Source organism: Falco punctatus, assembly GCF_963210335.1.
Source record: "Falco punctatus genome assembly, chromosome: 9".
Lineage (NCBI taxonomy): Eukaryota > Metazoa > Chordata > Aves > Falconiformes > Falconidae > Falco > Falco punctatus.
Genome location: NC_137589.1, coordinates 49761018 through 49785693, shown reverse-complemented (window position 1 = coordinate 49785693; position 24676 = coordinate 49761018). Strand labels below are relative to the sequence as shown.

At 49.4% G+C, this 24676-nt stretch overlaps 1 protein-coding gene across 14 annotated transcripts in view; it reads right to left on the bottom strand.

The window, feature by feature from the left end:
- Positions 1-24676, bottom strand: part of EHMT1 (euchromatic histone lysine methyltransferase 1) — a 121544-nt gene that overhangs the window by 48895 nt on the left and 47973 nt on the right. For 10 of the 14 annotated variants that reach the window (XM_080402126.1, XM_080402123.1, XM_080402122.1 and 7 more), the window contains 2 exons: positions 13214-13301; positions 1966-2522 (listed from right to left, as the gene is read on the bottom strand). In XM_080402126.1, coding sequence (XP_080258252.1) covers positions 1966-2522; positions 13214-13301 — 645 coding nt within the window. Of the gene's footprint in view, positions 1-1965; positions 2523-13213; positions 13302-19402; positions 19536-23252; positions 23549-24676 lie in introns of those variants that run through there. The other 4 variants (XM_080402124.1, XM_080402119.1, XM_080402120.1 and 1 more) reach the window with 2 other exon arrangements.

The window sequence follows — 24676 nt, the reverse complement described above, 5'->3', positions numbered from 1 at the left end:
AATCTTGGTTTCACATTCAGATGCTAAGGCTTGAGCAGAGCACATGGGAACAGCCTCTTCTTACCACCCTCCCTGCGAATTTTGTTTCTCTCCCTATTTTAAGCCCCAGGGCAATGGGCAGAGGTGCTGAGGACAAACTGTGCACCCAACAACTGCATGTTTCAGTTTTTGAAGCCACAGTTACTGTGTGAGCAAGTAATGATCAACAGCATGGTCACAGCCACTCCAGCACCCGCGCACTGCAAGCCTTCGTAGACGCAGCACACAGCTTTCTAGAGACGAAACCTTGAAGCCCAAGGGGCTGCACAAAAATATTCTTTTGATGTATCATCAAATATGAATGAAGAAAACACTCCCTCCTAACCTCGCACTCATCTTTTAGAAGGGAATTGCCTCTTTCAATTGCTCAGCCCCAAGGGATCCCTCCCTGTCAAATTCCACAAGGGTCTGGGGGTTTGCCCGGCCTAATTTAAGCGCACAACAGGCTGCTGGAGGAAAGCTGAGAGGCAGTTTTGGTCGCAAAGCCTTGTCTGGGTAGGAGACAGCCTTCTGCGAGCTTTTCATCAGGCTGCATGTACTGCATCTGGGCTTCCCTGCCTGCTAGGGGTGCAGGAGCGAGAGAACCTAAATGCAATCAGGGGAAGAGAGAGGGGAAATCAGCGGTTTAGGAGAATGGTTGAGAAATCATGGCAGGCGTGGTTTCTACCCTCCTGCTGAGGCTGGGTGCCCACGAGGTTTATAATCTTGATGTGCTCTTTGGACTCCCACCTGCTTCCGGAGGCACAGGTGGTGCCACAGCCAAGGGCACCTTTCCCCATCTGTGGCTGGCTAGGTGCCACCCATCTTTTTTTTTCTCCTGCCTTCCCCTACTCCAAACCACAGCGATTCACAGCTTTGAGACCTTCACCTTGTATTATTGCTGAGCTGCAACACGTGGGTGCCACCTGAGGATCACTTTGCATGTGCTGGGCCATGACATGCTGGGAGCTAACGACAATCCATTGCACCAACCCCTACGAAGCTGCAGCAGCTTCCCATTTATTTCTGCGTGTGACTCACATTGCCAAGCAAGGCTCGTAATCCTTTCCTAGGTGCAGGATACCTAAAGGCCAGCCTCTCTCCATCATTAGCACAATGAGAGGATCTAGCTCACTGCAGCTAAATATAAAGCGTCACAGGGCTGGAGACCAAGTGCTGACAGTGGAGATCTGCCTGTTCCAGTATCCATTCCCTACCTTTGGCAAAAGAACCCAAAAATAACCAAAAGAACCAAACTTGGCCAGTGACAAAGTCCCGTTTCTGTTCACCCTGCTACAACATCAATGCACCAGATGACTTCCCATCTCCTTTTGCCTCCTAGAAAAAAAGGCAGAACTCTGTTTAAGCGATGGTAAATCCACCCCTAAGCATTCTGGAGTGAAGATTTCTGAACAAGTTGCATTACTGCAGGCAACAGAGAGAGAGAAAACATCGTCTGGTTTACCACTGTAACGATATGGCAATGCAATCAAGTTGCCTAACATACCAGCTTCTTGACAGCTTCCAAGCTTAGGAGAAGCCTCAAGTTAACACGCTATGCTTAATTTCCTTTGGGTCAAACTTGTAAGAAATCTAATTTGTTTCACAAGCAGCTCTGGATTTCAGTTGATGGCTGATGAGCGATACAGCCAAGAGAGAAAGGCCATTTAGTGTCTCACATAAATCTGTCGGAGAAGGTAATTGATCAATTACATATTTAGAAACACACTGGGGAAGAGGGCTGATGGTGGCCATGTGACTGTTTTAACACCTCTGTCTCTCTGTAGGAAGAGAGGGAAAAAACAGAAATAAAATATATGCAATAAAAAAATAATCAATCCACTCAGCAGGACACCTCCGAACTGCAGGTGTTCCCAATGCAGCAAGGTATCCCTCTCACACATACAGAGCAAGCCAAGAGCAATCGCAGCAGCCCATATACATTACCAGGCTAGGGGTGGGTTTAGGCATTGTCTTCCGTGCTCTGTGGACCTTGACTTCAGCGTTAGCAGCGGTGGCCTTTTTAGCATCCATGTCCTTACTGCCCTCCCCGAGCTTGGCTGGCATCGTGGCTTGCATCTGAGAAAAGGAGCCCACAGTTCTCCCTTTGCTTGCTCCTCCTGGAAGGGTTTTTGCAGCATGGCCGGTGAGAGAAGCAAAGGTGCTGGTAGTCCTTAGAGGTTGCTCCTGTGCCATCTGCTTGGTTAGAATATATCCATTGCTCCCTGTTACAGAAGTCTGTGTGAAGTCATTAGCTTTCATATGGTTTTGCTTCCCAGTCTCGCCATCTCGTTCAGAAATGCCATTTTCTGCTATCCTATTTAATTTAGTACTGGAGTCCTGCTGGCTCACTTTCGTATTGTCCTGAGTGTTTTTAGCTGGGTTTGGGTGGCTACCAGCTTCACTGTGCTCACAGGAACCATTGGTTTCACCGTCTACTGCCATTTTTGGTTCCCCCGCTTGCTTTTCTGTAGCACTTTCATCTGCAGCCATGGCATTAAACCCTGGAGAAAAAGGGAGGGTAAGGAGGAAGAGAGGAGGAAGAAAAGGGTCACAAGCAGTATCAACACCCCAAAAAGAAGGTACAGCTACTTACAGTGGCTAACGAAGAACAAATCTCTCCTCCAGAACACTGCTTCCTATATGTATAAAGATATATTACACATATATCTCTCCATTTAGGTTGCTTACCTACCTGGCTGGCTTGCCTGGATCCTCAGATGGTGAAAACTGGGGTGGGTGGCTCAGTTGAAAGCAGTGCACTCATTCTCACTTGCCTCAGCTGCAGATGTGGCCATTTATTCCCCAACTATGGATTTTTCAAGGTAAATATTATCTTTAGCTTTTCCAATAACTACATTTATTGGACCATATGTCAACACCTCGCATGTCAAACAAAACGCTGCCCAATCTCGCATTCAGATCTCTGGCAAAGCTCTTCACAATGCCAGACTGAGACAAGAAAAGCCTGCTGGTGGGGCTGTATGGGTGAGCTCTTGTGGCACAGACACAGCTGAGCAGCCAAATGTCTACATCAGGGCTCTGCCACTACATGAAACATTGCAAGGAATAACCCCCTGGCCATCACAGCTCTCCTGGCAATGCTGTCCACTGGAGACTGGCTCTTGTGCTGGGATGAAGCAGCGCAGGAGCAGTGTCATTTCAGAGGCAACAGCCAGAGTAAAGACAGGAGCGAAGCATGTTAATGCAATCCTAGACTAAAATAATTACATGATTCAAATGCAGCATGACTGACTAAAAGCTCATGCACAGATAAACCAGGAGTGTCCATGTAAAAAGACTGGGTTTTTTCCTCCTTTCCAAACATTCTTCCCCCATCGATGAATCTGTCCCATCAGAGATTCCAGACCTGAGCTGAAAAAAATCCAAGTACGAATGCCATGCACTTGCAGAAAGGTTTCCAACATGACAAACTAGCAGCTCCCCAGGCAACCCCGAGTGATAACAATTCACTGGCACGATCAGTAAAATGATTAAATCAACCTGCTGTTAGGGATTCCTTGTATTGTTTTCCTTCCAGAGGCCAGACAGTTATGAAAAGCATCACAAGAAGTACCAGCAAAAGCTCTGTTCGAGTGGGCTGTCAAAGCAGGTAGGACTGATTTACAACCAGCTCAAATCACAGCAATTTTCACCTACAGTATTCAGAAGGAGCCCGAGTCAAACCAACAGACAACGCTGCAAGCCAGACCAGCACGCTGGGTATCAGCATCTTATTTCATGCTGCTCTTGAAACCCAAACACTCAAGGAAAACAACACCCTGAATGTCTCGACCTGGCAAAAACCTGATGCAAGGCTAAAGCATGAAGAAGATCCAAGATCCTGAATCCCAGGATGTCAAGTCCAATATACCTGGGCTGACTGTTCGAAGCCAAGCTCTGCTGCACGCCCCCAAGCACAGGCAGCTCAGTGCAAACATCTGCAGGGAGGAGAAGCAGCGCTGCACAGCTCGCCAGAACTGCTCTTCCCAAAACACACCACATTCCCTCTCCAGTCAGTGACAATTGGGAAAAAAAATCTCTCCCCAACTATTTGAGGGCCTCCCCCTCCTTTCTACCCCTTTCCAATGCATTCATTCAGTCCATCTCCTTACCATTGGGTTGACCTAAAAGACACTGATACAGATTTCTGCACAAACAGCACTGCAGATCTAGACTCTAAAAGCATTCTAGTACCTGAAACAACCGTATTATTCCCTAAACTTCCGGGGTTTGGTGTTCATCTGAGATTTAAAGACAAACATTTCCAGCACCAAACTGAAAGCCTCCTTAGAACCGGTCAATACGCTTAGACCACCCAATCCGACCTCCAGCTTGAAGCACGGTCAGTGCTGAATTCAAACCTGGTTGGTGAGGGCTCTGCCCAGGTGGGTCTCCAGGACCTGCTGCAGTGCCCAACTTGCTCCAGCCTAGTCCTACCCATAAATTACAAGGGGGACAGTCCTAGTCCTGGCTCCGTATTTCCAACTGAAAGCCACAGACACTGGGCACAAAGCATCTGGAAGGTGTCTCCAGACCCTGATGACGAGCGGCATCTCCTCACTGGGGTTCAACTCTGGCCGTTTTTCCCGGCGAGACACCTGCACTAAGCAGTCCATTCCCGCCAAACTCAGGCTACCCAGTCTGTGACTGCCTCCCACGTGGAATCTGCTGGCTCAGAGCCTCCAAAAAGAGCTCCAAAACAAGCTCCTCGGTGCTTGCTGAAGCACACACAGGGGGGCAGAGGCAGAACCCCCACCTCCAGTAGGCAGTAACTGACTGGCTTTCCAAGCATGACTCAAAGCCATCGTCTCCATCTGCTGCCCTCTCTGAGCACCCAAACCACCTTCTGTGTACTGAAAGCTCTGGTAAGACACACAAGGGTTTGTTTTGGGTAGCAACAACTCTGGGAGAAGATAAAGTGCTAAGTTTTTCACTCATTTAACTATTAGCAAGGTCTTGGACAGAGGGAACCAACAGCCATGCCCTTATTCTTTCAGTCCTTGTTTCTCTTTCCACAACCAGTGTCTTTAAAAGGTCACGCTGTGGCCATTTGCTGAAACAGTTGTTTAAAGTCAGTGCCAGAAGAAAACAAAAAATGAGCTCCCTAACCACAGACGGAGGTTTCTAGCACTCAGCACTAGGCACCTGGAAGAATGAAGCCTTCAATATTTGTTGATTTAAATTCTGTGCACTCCCACCACAGCAGTCAAGTAACTGCAGTGGCTGTGTATTAGATAAACTGTAAAAGCAGAGGGCAAGAATTGCTCTACCTGCCACAAAGGTAACCAAAACAAGGTAAATTAGAGCACTGCCTTAGGGGAAAGAGTAACTGCATTCCTCCAGAAAACGTCACAGACTTTATGAAAAATCTATGAAGCTAAAATTAAAATCCCACATACGGTTTCCCACACACACACACTCTCATTAAGTGTGCAAAATGCAATCTGGTTGACTGTGGAAGTGCCATCAATCCCCTATAAACAGGCACCAGACATCCAAATCTGTATGCCTAGAGATTTGACAAAAGAAAAGAGAGGAAATTCCATAGTCCCTGAAGTTGCGCACAACTTCACAGCAGTGGTCAGGGGTATGGTTTTGATTTAACAGGATTACGCACCCACTCTGCCCTGCCGGAGGTGACTGCTCACATTGCAGGGCAAAGCAAGGTCCCAGGGCTTTCAGCTCCAGCCCCAAACATCTGTGCTGCCACCGGTGGGGTGTTACGGTTCGGTGCCTAACAGACACGCATCCACATGACAAAAACTATCATGGCAACTGTCATCACCCAGCTCGCTGGCTGGCGAGAGTCAGCAGAGGCCAGTGGGAATGGGAAGAGAGACCATGTCCCTCTCCAACATCCAAGAAGTCTGAAACACCGCAGGCAGGGCTGTCCTGAGCTGCTGCTTGCTTTGGGGAAAAAGCATTTCCACCCTCCTGCTCCCTTTTCTGGCAGCACTAAAACAAATTGATAAATAGTTTGGAACAGCGTTGTTTCCTACAGACTGAGCTCCCGCACAGCTCCTGCGAGAAACACCACAGCCAACCCACCCACTGGAGGAGCTCAGCATCCCAAGGGGCACTACCTGGACACTGAATGGAAGAGACCCCACGAAGAACTAGTTTCTGTCAGGAGCTACATTGCTTAATAAGATGTCGTAACCCCAGTAAGCTAGTCTGGCTTTCACAACCAAAATACCTGGCCTGGTAACAGGAAAATAGGGGTTGCCATCCCAGGCTAGGCTACTGCTCCACTTGCCATGATGCTCTGCCTCTAACTCCGTTGCTTCATCCTTCTGTCACAGGACACATCTGCAAGTCTGACCATGTTCAACAAGTCTTAGCTCCACTAAATACACATTTACAAGCATTGCTGAATAGACACAATTCAATATATATTTACACTTTTGCTGAAATATGGCCTATAGATGGGGATAAGAACACAAAACTAGAGACAGCAGGAACATCACGATGGAGAAATACTGAATAAAACAGCTTAGAGAAGCTCTTCAACAGCACCAGACAGCTAAAGAAACGCTTGTTCCTGATGTGACCTTTGCATCTCCCCTTTTCCATTATTAAAAAAAGGTTTCACTGCAAACCTGCTAAAATTTTGGCTTCAAATACACCTTGTGGCAACAAGTTCTCTTCTTGAAAATGCTGTTCAACAGCTCTTCTGCTCTTGCGCTGCAAGTGCGACTGAATAAAACCCTAAAATCAGTATTTCTCTAAAACTTTACAACTTGACAGCATTCATTCCTTCGAAGTACACCAAAACATTTCCTCCATATCCACTTTTCACTCCAACTCACTCACTGTTCTTTAATCTAACACCATTCTTTCTTTAATAAAAAAAAAAAGAAGAAACGTAGAAAGATATAGCCTATGTCCACGGAAGTGTAACCTCATTTACTAGAAGCATCCCAGTATTTTCAGGGCTCCCTTAAGCATCCCCTATGCCATATGCAGCGGTAGCAGCTTGCCACATTGACCACAATGCTGCCTGCATCCCGATTCAAGCATTTGGTATTAATTTAAAATCCAGCAACATGTAGGACAGGTAATTTGCCCAAAAGATTTACTTTCTGTTATGATGCCTGTTCTTCCAGGCTGCAACAAACTTCAGCAAAGGTGTATTATTTAGGAGCTTGACTGCATTTTAGTAACACAAAGAATTTAAGACTCAGCAAGTCATGCAGATCATTATCCCTGCAACTCCACGTGGCAAAGAATAATCAGAAATATATTTAAATCACTTGTCTGAATTAATAACTCATTATAAGCAATGCAGAGTTCTCAGCCCTCCCACCTCTCCCCCGGCTCAAGCAGACCCTCTGCGGAAGTTTCAGTCTTAAGCTTTCTTCTTAATATCATAGTCATTCAAAATTGAAATGATATTCCCATGTAGAGAACAGAATCCTATGGAAGTTGGGGAGAAGCTGTCACACAGCATGAGGACACCTCATCAAATTTTAGGTACCTAAAAGGTATCTCAAACACCAGGGTGCCCTAAGCCACTGTTCCAACCAATAGAGTGAAGGTGACGGCTCCAAAAAACCACGTTCTGACTTCAGGCATCTATCTTCAGATAAACTAATCACCACCAGACATGCCTACCACATAGAAGCAGAAATTAGCTGGGCTAGTTCAGAATTACCGTAACTTCAAAAAATACCCCTAAATTAGGCAAAATGAAACCCACCTCTGCTCTCTCAGCCCAGACTCCTGCAGTGAGGGTTCTTCTCCACTGCCTTTGCCTGTAAGGCTTCCAGCCCTTTCAGCAGAGCCAGACCTGGCTCCCGTCCTGCCCTGGAGCTCGCTCCAGCCTGCCAGAACCTGCCCAAGGCACAGCCTGTCTAACAGATGTGCTGCCGGCCCCACCAGCCAGCCCAGCCACGGCCAGAAGGAACCGAATCGCCTCTGTGGGACCAAAAGGGATGAGTAGCCACCAGAAACTTCCCACATTCAGACAGCCAGACAATCAGCTCAAAACTGTGTCTTACTTTGAGAATGCTCTAGTCTGAAATGTTGGGTTTTTTTAAATTCAGATCTCACTGCTCAATGAGACAAAGTAAGAAAAAGACCCAAGCATTATGAGCCCTTATGCAAAGGCCAAAATGCAATCATCACTAGTCCGAGGGGAAAAAAAAAAAGAAAAAAACCCTATCCTACAAGCAAATGCACTAATATCTGATCTGGAACTTTTACACGTTTTTCTGAACAACTTGGTAGAGGCAAGACACCCCGCTGCCCACGGCTTGCACGGTATTTTCCACGCATTTCAAGTGCCCAGCACGGAACACAGGGCAGCTCAGCAGAGCCACGAGGCTTCAGCCGCCGCAGGAGAAACATCAGATTCTGAAATAAGCAAAGACTGAGCATCAGTGAAAAGCTCGGGATTCTGAAGTGCTGCTGTACAAGTACTACATACATGCATATTCCACATGTGTTTTACCTTAAGCACTTTGCAGATGATCTTTAAAACACCACAGATACCAACGTCATTTATTCAATACCCAGCTATCCTGCTGGATAAACTTTTAAGAGCAGGAAATGCACCTGCTTATAATCCTTGTGTTGCAACTGTTCCCTCCACCCTTCTTCCTCCAAGTCAAAAAAAAAATAAATTTAGAAATTGTCAAGTAGAGAGAAGCCCCACTGACACAAAAAAGACTGAAACCACACAGACTAGAGAGGATGGGTGGCTGGAGATCCTGTATCCATTGGAAAGGAATGCACCACCTCTATCACTAAAGCCAAAAAGCGGAGCATTTTGAAGCCAAGAAATGAACAGAATTATGTTCTCAGGGCAAAATTCCTCTCTGGGGTGAGTTACTGATGTTCTCCTCTTTCCCTCACCCCTTTAAATCCGTGAAGGCAGGTGATATCCATACAGGAGCCTGCCTTGTATTTCCAAAACACAAGAGCCACTCCTCCCAGTGCCCTGGAGCACTGTCACCCTGTGGCAGTATCACTGCTTCCCATCTCCTCAGACACACCGAGAGTCAAAACAGGAAAAGTTAAAAAAACAAAAGAAAAAAAGAACAATTTGTGCTGTGAATGCTCAATACTGAGATTACACAGGCTGGGTAAATGGGATTCAGCATCTCGCTGGTGGGCTGCCTGTGAATACCGGCGGGGACGCAAAGCAGTTTAACAGCCTGCGTGAAATTAATTCGTTCCTTTGCCGTGGGATCGGGTCCACCGTGTTACAGCACTGGCCACAAGGCCTCGAGCCCAGCTGTGACTGGGATGCTCCCGCTCTGGGGCTGCCAGAGCTCCGAGCGCTCCTTCTGCTGCCGCAGCCTGCCTGCTGCGGGGCACAGCCTCCCCTGGCGCAGGGGTCTGGAACACCGAGAGCACCTGGGTGCACATCTGGGTGAACATTTAAAATACCTAAGCATCATTTTGCTCGTCTAGTCTCCTGTCTGTCTGTCGGTCTCAGCAGGGGATCCAAGCGCTGAGTCTGCTGAGGCGAGGAGATTATTCTTTTTCTCCTTTTAAAGTGGCCATCCCTGCACCTGGGGATGCAAAGGCTGCAGCTGCTCAGTGGAAAGCAGCACTTCCCTCACTCACGGCAGCTTCCTATCTGTAGTAAGAAGGAGAAAAAGAAATACACACACCAGAGAAGGGGGGAGGGGAGGGGGGGCCTCCAGGAATTTGAACCTCTGACACTCTCTAAAAGTAGTTTTCAGTTTATTTGAGAGCAAAGTGACTGCACACGTCTCATCCAGCACTACGCTCCAGCACCGTGGCTCTTGTAAAACAGCTGCCTCGGGTGAAGTCTCAGAACACTGAGGCTAATGGAGAACTTCGTTACCAACTCCCCTTCCTGCTCCTTCGTGCCACTGCTTTAGTGGAACTTTCCACCTCTGGGGCTGGGGAATCAGAAAAAGATCGGTTTGCCTTGAAAGGTCAAGTGAGATGCAGCACAGGGTTAGAAGCTATGTACATTAGGAGAAGAACTGAAATCACTTGTAATTCTTGCAAAGAAACCACTTTTTAATTAGTTTCTCTCTGAGTCAGACTAAAGACAATATGGCCTAATAAAACATGAGAGCAACTTTTTTCTGCTCATCTCTTCAATCTCCCTGTCAAAGGGAAAGACGGACCTAAACTCACAACCACATGTAAAACCGAACTGGAACATTTCCCCACAACTGAACTGGAACATCTCCCCAAGGACAACAGAACAGTCTCATGCATAGCTCGTTTTTTTCTATCTGTATTGAGCAATTTTACACAGAAGGGGACACTGAGTCTAGCGCACAGCTTACACTGGGCTTTACGCAGGCTGGGACTCAACCCCAGAACTGGAAATGAAAGTGCTGGGAACACACAAAGATCTTGTTTCTACAGATGTACGCTAAATTTATAGTTCAATTATTTCTCTTCATCAGTGCCAGGATCAAGCCAGAAAAGGACATCCCAGCTGGTAACAACACTGCATCTCTGCAATACCTTCCACTGGCAGAACAAAGAACAAAACACCACGACTGCCCACCCAAGGCTCTCCGACGCCCAGGCTGCCCCCCAGGAGCACCCTCCCAGGCCCCTGCCCAGGCCCATTGCACCAACAACGCGTTCCCTGCGGCAGCAGCTACCGTTGTCACAAATGGCAGGCTGGCACACTGAGGACAACCAAGAAAGACGATGTGCTGCTTCAAACCAGCAGATGATAAACTGGGGCAGCTCAGCTATTGCCCTACAAGAGTACAAGCCCTCCCTGCAACCAGGGATCTTCACAGAGATCTCCAACGTGATGGTGATCATCAGTGGTGGAGTCAGACAGCAGTCGTAGGCACTGCTGCAGTGGCGCTGATGTGCCTTGCTTGGGAGACAGACCCCCTAAATCTCATTCAAGGCTGCAAGCTACCGAAATTTCCCGGCTCCTCTTGGACACAGACGTGTAACTTGGAAAAGGCCATTCAGAGAGGCAGCAGCAGAGCTATGGTACGTGCTAATACAGTGCAAATGGGGATCTGATACTGACCTCAGTACCAGTACCCTTCTGAGTCAAGGGGGAGTAAAAAGAGGGAAAACCACAATAATTCACACTAAGTCTTTAGCCCAAACAGCACCTCTAGTCAGTCTTTGGATCTGCAAGTTCAAGCCCCTGAAAATTTTAGATCCCAGGTTTAATACTGACGGATAACCTGCCAAGGGGATTCTCCCAAAGGGAATAAAACCCAAAACAGATCTAGCCTTACGTTGCAGGCCAACGTTGTTGCCTTTAAAGGCCATCTAGTCCAACCCCTCTGCAGGGAGCAGGGACATCTTCAACTAGATCAGGTTGCTCAGAGCAACTCAGCTTGGTGTCATCTGCAACCTTGCTGAGGGTGCATTCAATCCCGCTATGTCCTTGGATGAAAATATTAAAAACTGTACTGGTCCCATCCTCCTCGCTAAAGGAAAAATAAGACTATTCAAGCAAACTCAAACAGAGAAATCTCAAGACTTCAGAGTGCTTTTCCAGTCTACACATCCCAGCTCCGTATGCTGCCACTCATCCCTGAGTCAGGAAACAAGGCTCAAAGAAACTATTCCATGCCATCTTGCAAGTCTGCCATAATGATTTCATGTTTATGCAATGCTCAAAAATATAAATTCTCTGCCAATGCTAAACACTGTTAATAACAGACCTTAGGGACTGCTAATCGAACTCCTATGATGATCACAGCTGGGTAACGGAGGTCAGCAAAGAACAATGCATAGAGCACAACAACCACGCAAACACGCATTGTCTTTTACACACGTGGTACGCTTGGGAAGAGAAGGGTACAATCTGAACACTGCCACAAAAACGGAGACTGCACAGTTCTCCTTTTAGGACCCTTCCTTCCCCTGTAACAGGACTGGACAATAAGCTGCAGTGATTAGAATTTGAGCACCTTGGGAAGCCTCGAGACCTTTCCTACCCAGGGACCGTTTTCAGCTCCCTTTTGATACACAGCATTTGCTTTAATTAAAAATCAGTCAAGATATACATGGCACAGAAATGTCTCTTCCCACCCTCCTCCTGGATTTTTACCTCCATAGGCTCTTGACACTTACCTTTGGATCAACCAAGAGCTAAATAAACTAACTTTGTAGTCCTGAGCCAAGCAAGGCAAGGGATCGAAGCAAGAGCCTCCTCCCAGAGTAACACAACCTCCCACGGACACCTCAGGCTTCGTCTCTGGTCTGCCCAGACCAGAGGTCCACACGCAACCGGCGTCAGCAGCAGCGCTCACATGCTCCCAGTTAATATGCAAGCACTGCAGCCACATCTGACACGGCACTCAGTATTTTGCCTGCTCTGAGCTTCACTTTCTAACTAGAGCAGCTTGACAAAAAATTACGCTGGACAGAAGAGCGACAAAAAGCAATGCTGTCCTCACCACACCTGAATTAAGTTCAAAATTTTGTTTCTACCTAAGACTAGGTATTTTGATGGGGCTAGTTCAGTGCTTTTCAAATGCTCTACTATGGAACGGAGAACAAAAATAAATCAGATCCCTGCAGAGCTACGAGAAGTAACTAATAAAGGAGTAATAAAGCCATGGAAAGAAAAGAGAGGGGTGAAAGATAAAGGGCGGTGATTTTTTTTTTTCCTAATCCCACTGACACATTTATTAAGCCCTCAGATTTGTGTGCATGCAACTCATAGAGAACTACACAGGAAGGACTTCGTCAAATGAACATGTGCTCTGCATCCTGCAAAGTAAAAGCAAGCAGAAACAAGGGAGAAATCATGAAGCATCCCACAACGGCATGATGGGTGGAGTCTCTAACCCCACCGGCCATCCTGCAGCAGTTGGTGCCTGATCTGGAGCAACACAGAAACTCACAGGAGAACAGAAAGTTAACTTTAATAGAGGGAGGAAAAGGGCTAGGTCATCGTGTGGTGGGGATCAGAGTTCAGTTAAAACAAGTTACACAGAGGAGGTTCAAAGTAATTCCTTTGTGCTTCACAGCCACACCAAAGCAGAAGTGAAAATTAGATACCGTTCTTTAGGTGGGTGGCAATAGATGGACTGAAAAGCAAATCTGCATCTTCTGGGGAAGAGCCCTGCTCAGAATAAACACAGGAGAATGGAGCTACTCTGTTTGTGGGAGCTCAGGGGACAGAACCCATCTCCGAACCCCCAGTTTTGTTCCCATCACATGCCAACCTCACAACAAGGTCTGGCCCTCAACCGAGGCAGACGCTCACCTTCCTCTTTGTTGTTGGTGATATCTTTCAGCAGCTCAGTCTTCATGCAGGCGTCTTTCCTTGTCTCTCCCTTACTCAGCACTGTTCGCTAGGGGTGGGGAGAGAAGGGACAGGGGGTGGGAAAAGAGAAAACAGCACGGTTTAGCTCAACGATCATACACACGTTGCGTTTAAAAGAAGAGACAATCATGGACACATCCTGTTTACATCACCAGCAAACCTCATTCTGCAAAATAACGCTGCCAGGAAACTGCCACCAAGGCACAGGTCAAAGATAAAGAACGACAAGGCTCGCCCCAGCTGACAGCCCGTCTCGCCCGAGAAGCAGAGGGACTTCGAGCTGTGCCCAGGGCTGAGACCTCACGACTCTTTGGTCAAGATGCAGCCAGGCAGATCTTCCCAGCGTAACGTGCTTGGGAATCCAGCTGAACGTGTCTGTAGAGGTGTGGATTAAAACAGTCACGAAAGGCATCTCGAGGAGGTGACCCCTTATTCCCCCAAAACTTTTTAGATTTTGGGTAGGGGAAGGCAGATCTATCAGACACATCATCTAGCAACATTTACAGCCCGAGTATGCTTTTGGTAGTTTGTCTGGAGTTTTTTTGTAGTTCATTCAAATGTAACATACAAACTGCAAACCATCAGTGAGCTAACTCATCACTCCTAACATCCATGTTTATTATAGTTAGCGAGCTCTATTTTTAATTTTATAGAAAGTAATTGTTCTTTTTTCTCCTCTTTGTAAAAAAGGAACACCTGCTCGTCTCCTCGGCCTTTCACACACCTGCAGTCACATTGCTAGATCAGGTTTGCAGCCTTAATACCTTCCCTTTGCCTTTTGAGGTGGGAAGACAAAAAAAAGAAGCTACCAGAACAAAACAAAAGGAGAAAGGTATTTAAAAAAACCCCGAACGCACAAAAGAAGGGTTTATTTGACACAGTTTAAGGAGACAAGCTGTTCTGAAAGGTAAAGAAGGCAACTGCCTTGCAGAGCTGCCCACTGCCGGGGCCGGGTTGGGTGAAGGGTTCACCGCACACTGCCGGCCTCGCAGGAGAAGAATAAGCCCAGGTCAAGCCAACTGTTGTAGGCCACCACAGAGAGCAGATGGTGCCTGCAGCCATGCAAATCACAAGATTTAAAGCACACTGAGTGATAAAGGAAAAAAAATAATAAAAAAAGCAACCTGCCCATCTCCCGTAAAACAAGCAAAAGAGATGGGATGCACACAGGTGGGTACCAGCTCCAAAACCATCCCCAGCAGTGGCTCGCCCTTCCCCACACCACTTTCTGTCCAAAGCTAGCAGGGGACACGAGCTTTGGTATTGCGATTGATCGCTACTACCAGCCACCTTTGTCATTTTCGTTTCCACATGAACTCAGCTGCAATGCCACGTACCCGCAGGTCCTGCAGCGGGGTCTGCTCCCCCTGATTTCAGCAGCCCTCCCACCCCGTGCAGCCAGCCAGGGCTCATCCAGCACCAGGTCCCTGGCCCCTGGGTGCCTGCACGACCACCCTGCCCTGCACCTGAACAACACTACCTGCTAGGCAACACACAGCTGGTGGGAAGGAGAAGACTCAGGGACACCGGCTGGGCGCAGGTTCGTTGGGAAAGCCTGCACCGCCTGCCGAGCCCACCCGTGTGGAGCCAAGGGCACCTTCAAGGATCGCTCCTCCAGTGAGGAGGAAGGTGGTTGTGGGTGGCTGCCTGCCCCCCAGCGCAAGCAAACAGCAAACACGGCCACGTCTAGATGCTCTCAACAAGAAGGAACTTGTGCCCCAAGCGCACCACCTTCAGATTTTCAGGCACAGACCAAAAATGCAAGCTGTAAGAATCTGAAACCTCTGCTCTGCCAACTGATCAGATAGCCTGGAACAGAACATACCTCCACCAGACACTGGCCCACAGCTTCCACTAAGGAACAACCATAACAACACAGCCCACAGTTTAAACATAGACCAGCTTTTTATATACATATATATATATATATATATATATATATAAGCATCTGCTTGTAAACCCTACCTCTCCTCTAGCCGGACTTCTTGTAAACTGGGAATAACTTCATTTTTCTCATGGACTTACCCTGCTTCAAGACTAAGGCAATGAGAGCTGCAGAGAGCCGGGGTTCAAGCACAGCCCCACGGCTCCCACCCACGGGAAGGGGCACCCAGGTCCTCGCCACAGACACCGGCAGCACATAAAGAGCCTCAGTCTAAGAGGGACCAGCCTGTTTTCCCAACCTTTGCTGCAACAAGGAAAGGTCTTGATATTCCTGCTATGAAGCTGACTGCTGCTAGAAGCCCCAGGATTTCCAGCAGGTCATTCTTAGCCATTCCATTCTAAGTTTTTCTTTATTTTACAAGCAGTACCCCCAACTCCACAAAGCATCCATGCTCTCCCTTCCACAGAGGCACTGCTGCTTGCTCAGCCCATGATGCCTGAAGAAAAGCCACTGCAGGGACCCTGGAGTCAATTAGACCTTGGCAGCTAATGAGCACCCTCCCTCCTCGCTGCAATTACCAGGAGCTTGGGGCTGCCCTGGCTCTTGCCCAGCAGTGATAGCTCTCAAAGCAGAAATTCCAACACCAAGAGAGAAACCATGGCGTTTTTCCTGTGGGAGTTAAAAAGCTGTGTGCCAAGGCAAGGCTGAGTGAGGTGGCACCTGACGGGGTCTCCCAGTTCCTATCTCAGACACAGAGCCTTGGCTAGCAGCAGCAGCAGCTTTGCAACTTCCATGCCTTGCTCTGAAACAAACAAAAACTCTGCATCAAGGTAGAAAATAAAATAATAATTAAAAAAAAAAGAAGCCAACTGTGAATTTGGAAGCATTTTGATCAAAAGGAAGCTACAGGAAACCTCTGCAAAGCGCTCGAAGCCTCTCACCCCCAGGCCAGCACTCTCCCCTCCTTGCTCCATCACCAGCCGGCAGATGCAGCACCCAGCAACGGGGGCACCCAGCAACGGGGGCACCCAGCACCAGCCAAGCAACGCTGCCCGTTCATTCCCACCAGCCCACGGCTCCACCCAGCCAACTTAGAGCAACTTCACCGCAAGTGTCAATACCTCCATTTTTTGTGTGTGTGTTGGTTGGGTTTTTTTCCCCTCCCCTCCCTCACATTCAAAGCAAACTTCCCTACTGCTCACACTCCCCATGCCCCAATCCGTCGGCTCCCGATTGGCAGGGAAACCCTATACCCACCCTCCCCGCCGAGAAATGCCTGCTCTTGCAGCAGTCCCAACAAAAGCCAACTGCCAAGCACAAGCTGCTTCACAATAAAAGTCTCACTCTCTCCATTATTTTTTTTTCCCCTCCTTCCCCCCTTTCCCGCAGCCGTCCGCCTCCATTCCCTCGCCGACCCCAGCCTGATTATTCACCCTCCGTGCTGGGGAGCCTCCATAAAGCGCACCCAGCACCAACGAAGCATCCCCCCCGCCCCAACACTTTTATTTTTAGCTTTCAAGGGGAAGAAAAAAAATTATTCCATCTTAAGAAAGACTGAGCAGGTCTTTGAGAGGGCTTTAAAAGCCATGAGGATCCAAGCAGAGGAGCGAGTGCTGGTTTAGTTTTTCCTCCCCAACCTCTGTTTACAAGAAAACAGGCTTCCTCTCCTCCAAGAGGTCTTTGGAGGGGATGGAGGACAGGTCAGACCAGCCAAGGAAAGCTCTGCAGCGTTTCCAGACAACGACTAGAAACTACAGTGGTGCCTTTAAAACAAAAAAAAAAAAAAAACACAAACCCCCCCAAACAAACAAACAAAAAAAAGCCCACCAAAAAAAAAAAAAAAAAAAAAGAAGAAGAGAAAAAGAACAAAGCTGGGAAACACAGAAAGAGCTTTCTCAGCCTCCTCCTTGGCATTTTCATCAGCCATCCGGGTGCCCTTCACAAAGGTCCAAACAGGTTTTATAGTCAAAGACAATACATGCACAGCAGAACTCCAACGTATTGCAGCTTACCAAGCCCAAGAGACCAGTGAGTTACATCATGAACCAGAGCTCTCTCCAGGCAGACCAGGAAGGAGCGGAGGTTGATGTGCTAAGATGTCTACCTTCACCAGGGTCTTTTTTTTTTTTTTTTTTTTTTTTTGTCTTAAAAATCAACCGTCTAGGAACCTGAGGCTTTGCAGCAGCGTTGTTCTGACTGGAGCCATGCAGCTAAGCTAAAGCCCGTCGATCTGAAAGAGGGCTGGGCGCAGGAGGACCCCTCTGAAACTGCTCGCTCCCATTCGGGGCCGCAGCTGCACCAACACATCTGCCTGCAGAGCTGGCGGGACGGACAGGACTGATCCCGCCCGGCCTGCGAAGCCTCCACCCCAGAGGTGGACACCAACCCCTCGGAGGTGACACCACTGGACATCGCTCCCCACGAGCAGCTGGGGCATGTACCCCAGTGCAGGTGCCCAGCGGGGCCGGGGCACAGGCAGAGCCCCCGCCAGCCCTTCCGCAGGGCAGGATTCCACCTCCCGTGCAAGGCAGCGGCCAGGTTTGCAATACACTGCAAGGCAGGGAGGCAAAGCTCTCAATAAATGATGCAACGGCAGCAGCAGCAGCTTCTCATTCACTCTTTTTTCCCTCCCTTCTTCTGCTAAAGAAAAAAAAAAAAACACAACCAAAACCAGAAACACAACCCAAACCAACTTGCTCATAATAACCTTTGCCTTAAAAAGAAGACAAACATTTTGCAGTTAACTATGCTGAAAGTAATGATTAAGAAAACACTTGTAGAAAGAGAGTGTTTCTTTTGTAGGCGTGCGAAGGCTGCTCATTTCAGATCTCGGTGCTGCTCAAGTCCTGCTGCACACGGGCAAGGTCTGGGATCACTGCTCATGGGGACGCTGACCACGGGCCTGTCATTAGAAGCAGTAGAAGCATTTGATCTGGAGAAGGAAGGAAACGTAACCAGCAGCATACCTGGCCTACAAAGCAGTCACCAGTCTCAAAGCTCCTTTTTGGTTTGGTGGTGGGTTTTTTTTGTTTTTTTGTAGGCTAAGGCCACTTCCTTGTAAGCCTCGTGCAATCATGTGAACATGGAATTTTATCTGCAGCTCACAACAAGCACTGCCCTCAGCTTGAAGTTTGTCCCCAAATCAAACTCTGCAATTCTTTTGTCTCCTGAATTCCTTTCATCCAGGCTCTCCCTAAAAGAAAAGAAACAGTTCCTCCTCGACCCCCATGTCCTTTCTCCTATTCCAGCCGTACAAATCAACTCCCGAAACAGGGGGAAGCATAGAAACGAGGCGCAAGGTCCCTGCATGCAACAGCTGGGGAAAAGGAGACACGTGCATGGAACACAACAGGACTTAAAGTGACTTCTCGGAAGGCAACGCGGTCCACAATGGCGTGCAGGCTTCAGGCAAGGGGGGTCTGCGCAGCCCATGCCCTCCTGGAAAGGGGAGATCCCACTCCCGCTCCCTCACTGCCTCCACACTGGGAAGCCTCGTACCCATCTAGCTGTGTCCCAGTAGAGTTAAAGCCAGTGCAACTGGTACGTGCAGGCAAGTGTAAATCCAGAGCAGACAAAGGCATCTCCTCCTTCCACAGCCTGAGGTTAGCAAGGAGTACAGCTGCTGCCTGCCTTCTCCTAGCACCCGTGAGGGGAAGGGGGATGGGGAAGAAAACCCTAAACTGGAGGCCAAGATCCATCACTCTCTCTAGCAAAAGCACACCAGCCATTTCAGAAACACCCGGTCCCCAGGAAGGCTCAGCCAGGATAAAACCGTAGCACCAAGAGGAGCCTGGAGCCAGCAGGTTACAGCAGCCCGGGGCGGAGGAGCTGGAAGACAGCTTGCCCCCGTCGACGGGGCTCAGGCACCTCTTCAGCCTCCGTGCTCCTCTTCCTCCCGCCCCCGAACGACGGCAGCCGGCGGAGCAGCTCCCTCGCCCCCTGCCCGCCCCGGCGGCGCCCGGCGGAGGGGCTCCTTGGGGCGGCAGCGCAGGGAAGGCCCCGCACGGGCTTCCCGGGGGACCTGGAGGACCTCGCTCGGTGCCCACGCCACCTCCGCCTGGGCCACCTCCAGCCATCCGGAGGCCACCAGCAAGACAGCGATGCCTGCGAGCCAGAAAAGCGGACGAGGAAAAGGGGGGAGAAAAATAATGATAATAATAAAAAGAAGAAGAATGAAAAAAAAACCACATAATAAAACTTGCACCCTCGGGCCTGTCCCTCTAATAACTACAGCAAAACCTCACCAAGGCTTTACTCTCCTGGAGGGTGAGAAAGCGACACAGCGCTGCCCAGCACCCGAAGTCCTGGAGGTGGGAGATCCTCACACCCTCTCCTCCATGGCCTACGGGCTTCGTCCCCGGCGTGGGGCCTTTTTTTTCTGCTCTGTCATTAAGAGTGGAGCCTGGTCTTTTCCTTCAATCCCAAGAATTGCACTGAATTAGCTCATCGTTCTGGGCTCACCTCCCCCTGCAGGCTGCTCCCGAGCATGCTCAGCTCGGCCTGGCGCTGCCATTTCATAACGGCATTGTTTACAGACACACACTGACCTGCCATTTTTTGACAGGAGGAGAGGAGCAGGCGTTCGCCTCCCGACCGCTCGCGGCCCCCCAGCCCCTCGCCATAAAAATCCGCTTTGGAGAAGGGAAATTGCAAAAGCAGCAGGCTGTGGGTTTGTGGTGGTGGGTCTGTTGGTTGGTTGTTGGTTTTGTGTTGTTTGGGTGTTTTTTGTGTGTGTTCCTTTTCTTTTTTTGTTTGTCTGTTTATTTTTTCCTTTTCCCTCCTTGATTTAGGTCAAAATCCACCTGCTTTTGGGGGGAGAAGTTAAGCTCTTTGGGGGCTGGGGGGGAGCTGGTGGAGGAGAGGTCTCGCAGAGCTCGATGCAAAATGCCAGCCATGATTTTTAGCTTCTTCGAATCACAACCGTGCTTCGATGTCGCCTAAAAATATAGTACCCAGCCCAGTCTGCCATCCTCTGTCAAGCCTTCCTCGGTGAGAGAAAGGGTTGGAAATATGGTATTTCCCTTGAATAAACAAGTTGGCTTAGTCCCAGCACATACAGTTTTCTCCTTTAAATGCAAACCAGAGTATTTTTGCAGGCACACAGGAAAATGAGAGGAGGAGGAGGAGGGGAAAAGTTCCTCATTTAACACCAAAAGCTCCATGAAAAGCCTTGCAAGGTTGCTCCCCAGCCCCTCTCCTTTCCAGTCCTCTCCCCATCCACGCTGATCGTACTTTACAGGTGAAAGCAGCTCTGACTTATGACGGAGAGAAAATGCCAGAAGAGCTGGAAGTTTCCTCACCCTTGGAACAAGGACAAGTTGTGAAAAGCTTCCTTTGCGAGAGGCACTGTGCTGCTCCGACACAGTATGGCTGCGTTGCAGGCAAGACATTTGCACGTCACATCTTCTTAACCCCCACTGCCTCAACCCTTCTCCACCAGGTCCACCAGCCTTCCCCCTCCTGATGGGGACCGAAGGAAAAAAGATAAATAAATTACCTGGTCGGGGGAAAGCAACCTGCTATGTTGGATCCCAACATGTTTTTTGAGAAAGCTCGCTCTACCTTTTTTCCCCTCTATTTTTTTTAAAGGATGCTTTCCAATTAGCTCATACAGTTTGTGGGCTTCGCTCCTGCTGCTTTCCTGACTACTGTAAATCCTGGCAGGCAGTGCTGCCTGCTGCCCGTCCTCCTCCTCTGCCCCCCTCCAGGACCAGCACCACCATACAGCAAAGCCAGACATTCCCCCTCCACCCAAGAGACCAAGGAGCTCACCCTTGGGAGGGACGGATCCCAAGGGAACAAGGGAAACACGAGGGGACAGAAGGGTCTCCTCTGCAAGGAGGGTTTGCTATTAAAAGTCGAAATTCACAGGAGTCAAAAAATAACCGGCTGAAAATGGCAGTTAAGGATTATAAATTCGAGGTTTGTTTCCAAATCACTGACATTACATGTCTCTGCAGGAACATATGGTCTTCCCAGCCTCACGGGCGGGAAGCACGCACTGTCAGAGCCCCGAGTTACAAAAGTAAGGTAACTCTCCTGCCGCGGTGATTCCTCGACTGCTCTCGGCTCCAGGAGTGGGAAGGGGAGCAGGAAAAACTTCAGGGAAAAGCCACAAAAGGACAACGAAGAGGAGCAGCAGGAATCAAGCCAGCCCTCGCCTAAACCAGCTAGCCAGAAGGGTGAAGCTCCTTAAAACTCCTTGTTTACCGGAATAAAATAGCTCCCTGCCACTGCACAAGAGGCACGTGGTCCTCTTCCCTTAGGAGGCTCCAGCGGCCCCAGGACAACACCTGCTGCCCGAACCCCAGTCCTGGGCCTGATCCTGCCCCCAGGCCCAGGGTTCATCTAACAGGAGCTGATCAGCAGAAAATATGCCCCATGTGTGCTCTGTCCAGACATGTTCTTGGGAAGAGGGGAAGAGCTCGTGCTGGCACTTAAAAAGTCAGTTAAATATGTGAGGGGGAAGAAACCCAAGGCCCCACTTTGGGGCTCTTAACCCTTGCTCAGCAGCAGCGTGAAGTCCAGACCTCGGGCTTCTCTCTTCCCTCCAAAGTAGGTCAGGCTTTTCAGCGTCTCTCCGCAGATGCTTTTCAAAGGGCATCAGCCGGCAGGGATGGAGCATTAGCTGTTTTCGGCCAGCTGTCACACCAGTGTCACTGTGGTCACCACCACACCAGAGCGCACGTTGCACACCTCGGTGTGTTTTTGGTTGCTTGTCTCCTTCATCAAACCCAAAGCACATTTTTTTGCCTTGGATGGGAGCTGATCAGGCAGCACGTCAAGGCCTCTTCGCTGTTAAAATGAAATCTTGTTTCTCTCCTGGCTTCTTCTGATGCCTTTTCCTTCAGCAGACATCCTCTAGATGACGAGCAGTGAGCGTACTTATAGTCCAGTGGAGACACGGTAGATATTTAGATTAGGTGCCACAGATCATCCTGTAAGCTCCCTAATCTTTTAAATGCCATCTTCACATCTCGCTCCTGGATTGAAAATTCTGTATCATGTCTGCATGGCAGCTTCAGGATTCTCTCTAGAACACAGCAAGCTCAGGGCAGCGCTGTGCCCGCTGCCAGGGCTGCCTGGACCCCCCATGGCTCTGGGACCTTCGGTGTCCACCCCAAGTCCCACCGAGGTCCATGGCAGCCAACAGAGCTGTCTGCACACAACACAAATGACAGCAAAAAAAACCCCCAACAACCAACACCAAAACCCAAGAGCATGGCAGGACCAGTGATCTGAATTTCAGGCAACCTTTAAAATAAACTGCAGACATGGGCCTCCTGCCATGAAATCAACCACGGATGTTTCATTTTAATCAGCTGTTCCCTTGGATTGCAAGCTACTATATAAAAAAAAAAAAAAAAAAAAAGAGAGGGGGGGGGTGGGGAGGAAGCCACCCCAAAATAAAAAGGATTATTTCTTCTTCCTGGCAAAATAATGTTTGCTTTTGCCTCCACCCGCAGACACGAGCTGCCGGCTCGCCTGCTGTGAGCTGAAGCTCTCAAAGGAGCTGAGCAAGGAGGTGCCATGTGGCCTCAGGCCCTCTCCTCCCCTTTGGAAGTTCAGCCTTCAAGCAGCTCGGACACCCCAAGGTTTGCGCTTCTTGCTTACAAGAGCTGCAAGCTGGGAGAATTTTCCAGAAACTTCACACTTTAAAAAATATTTTTTTTAAAAACGCACCAAAAATCGAAACAAAACAAACAAACAAAAAAAACAGCCCCGAACAAGCCTCCCCACCTCAGAAGAGAAATAAAAGCCCACCCAGACGCGAGGAAACAATGGCCGAGCTTTCCCAGAGCCAGGCGCCGTGGGATGCCAAGGAACCTGCAAGCCCATGGCCCAGCACCCGGCAGCGAGCCGCACAGCACCGCCGGGGCCAGGCCAGCCGCCGCAGCCCGCTCCCCCGCACGCCCGCCCGCGCAGCGGGCAGCAGAACTCATCCCTCCAGAAGCACATAACTAAATAACCCCCAGCCATGATTCCCCAAACTGTCTTCCTCCTCTCCAAGGCTTCTCCTTCCCCAGCCTGGCTGCGGCCAGGGCCGGCGGGGAGCCGCTCTGTGCGAGGCACAGGAGGTGGACCCTGCGGTACCTGCGGACATCTGTTGTCTTCTTCTGGTGAAGACTCAAAGAGTTGCATATTCCAGATCCTCATGAGCCGTGATTCAGTTTCTGCTCATGTGATAAAAGCTCCCTCTACAGAGTGAGCATGCCCAGAGGAGACCATTTCACTGCTCCCTCCAAGCTGCAGCCATTTCACAGAGAACCTGCCGGCTCCAGGGCGTCCATTGGAGCGCGATTATCCCGGGCATCCTGGGGACGCACCGGTAATGCAGATCATCTGTCAACTTTCTGACAGGGTGCCAGGCCTCAAAACTGATCGCTCGCCTGAAAAAAATAAAAAGCCTTTTAAACCATAGAGCGAGGTGTTCTCTCTCGGTGGCCTTCAAGAGTAGCCCTTGCCCGCAGCAAAAGGAGAGGCGGGAGGGACAGGCAGGGATGCTGCGCGGCCGGGGGATGCTCCCGTGACGATTTGGTTCTGCTTAATAAAGCGCCCGACCCCTGAGCGCGGGGATGAAGGCACACGGGTTAAACTGATGCAGCGTGCAGTGTCCAACTGCAAATGCATTCGAGATCCGATCTGCTGAGCTGAAGGAGAGCTGTTTTTCACTTTGGGGATTAATAAGACAACCTGACCTGGTACAACCAACCTTAAAAGGGTATCACGAACGCAGTCGTTAAAAAGAGGGGGGTGGGGGGGTGGGATGAGGGGGGAAAACCCTAGTGAAGTGGTAGTGCACTAGTGGGTGCAGGAGCTCTGAGCTCAGCCCATGTCAAACCATATGATACAGCTTGGCCCAGCCAGCAAGATAAAAGATGAAATTTTAGCTTCAAAATAAAAGTAGTTTGCCTCTGTTCCACTTAACAATTAAGTATAAACTCTTGGCAACCTCCGCATCTGCTCAAGCTCCCAGTAAAACTGCCAGAGCAAGTCACAGGAACATCTGTAAGCAGAGATGGGCTGGAAGGGGTTCAAGCGCAAGGCTGGCATTTATGGGAGGCAGGAGCAGGAGGCTGCTGGAGCCCGTATGGAGCTGGAGAACCTCCCACCGCGCAGGGGGAGGGCGGCCGGCAACCCCGGAGAGGAGGCCAGGAGGAAGAGGAAACTCAGCGCTGGACTGTGGCACCACCCGCTTGCTCCTGGCCAAAGGAAAAACAGCTTTCAAAAATAATAATAAAAAAAAAATAATGCAAGAGAAGAGAAGATGGTTCTCTTTAGGAGCAGACATTAAAATGAAGATGAGCTGAGTGCAATGTGTTACTGTGGGCTGGGGGGGCAGGGAGCAGCCGGCACTGTAGGGAGATAAAAGAGCCGTTGCAATCCATAGTGAGGTTTTGAGGAGCCCAAGGCTTCAGTTTGCCGTACACTTTGCCCCAGAAGCAGGCAAGCAGTCAGGCCTTCAGCTCGAGCTCGAGCATGAAGCCGTCGCCTGCTCTGCTCTGCCCATCCCCTCC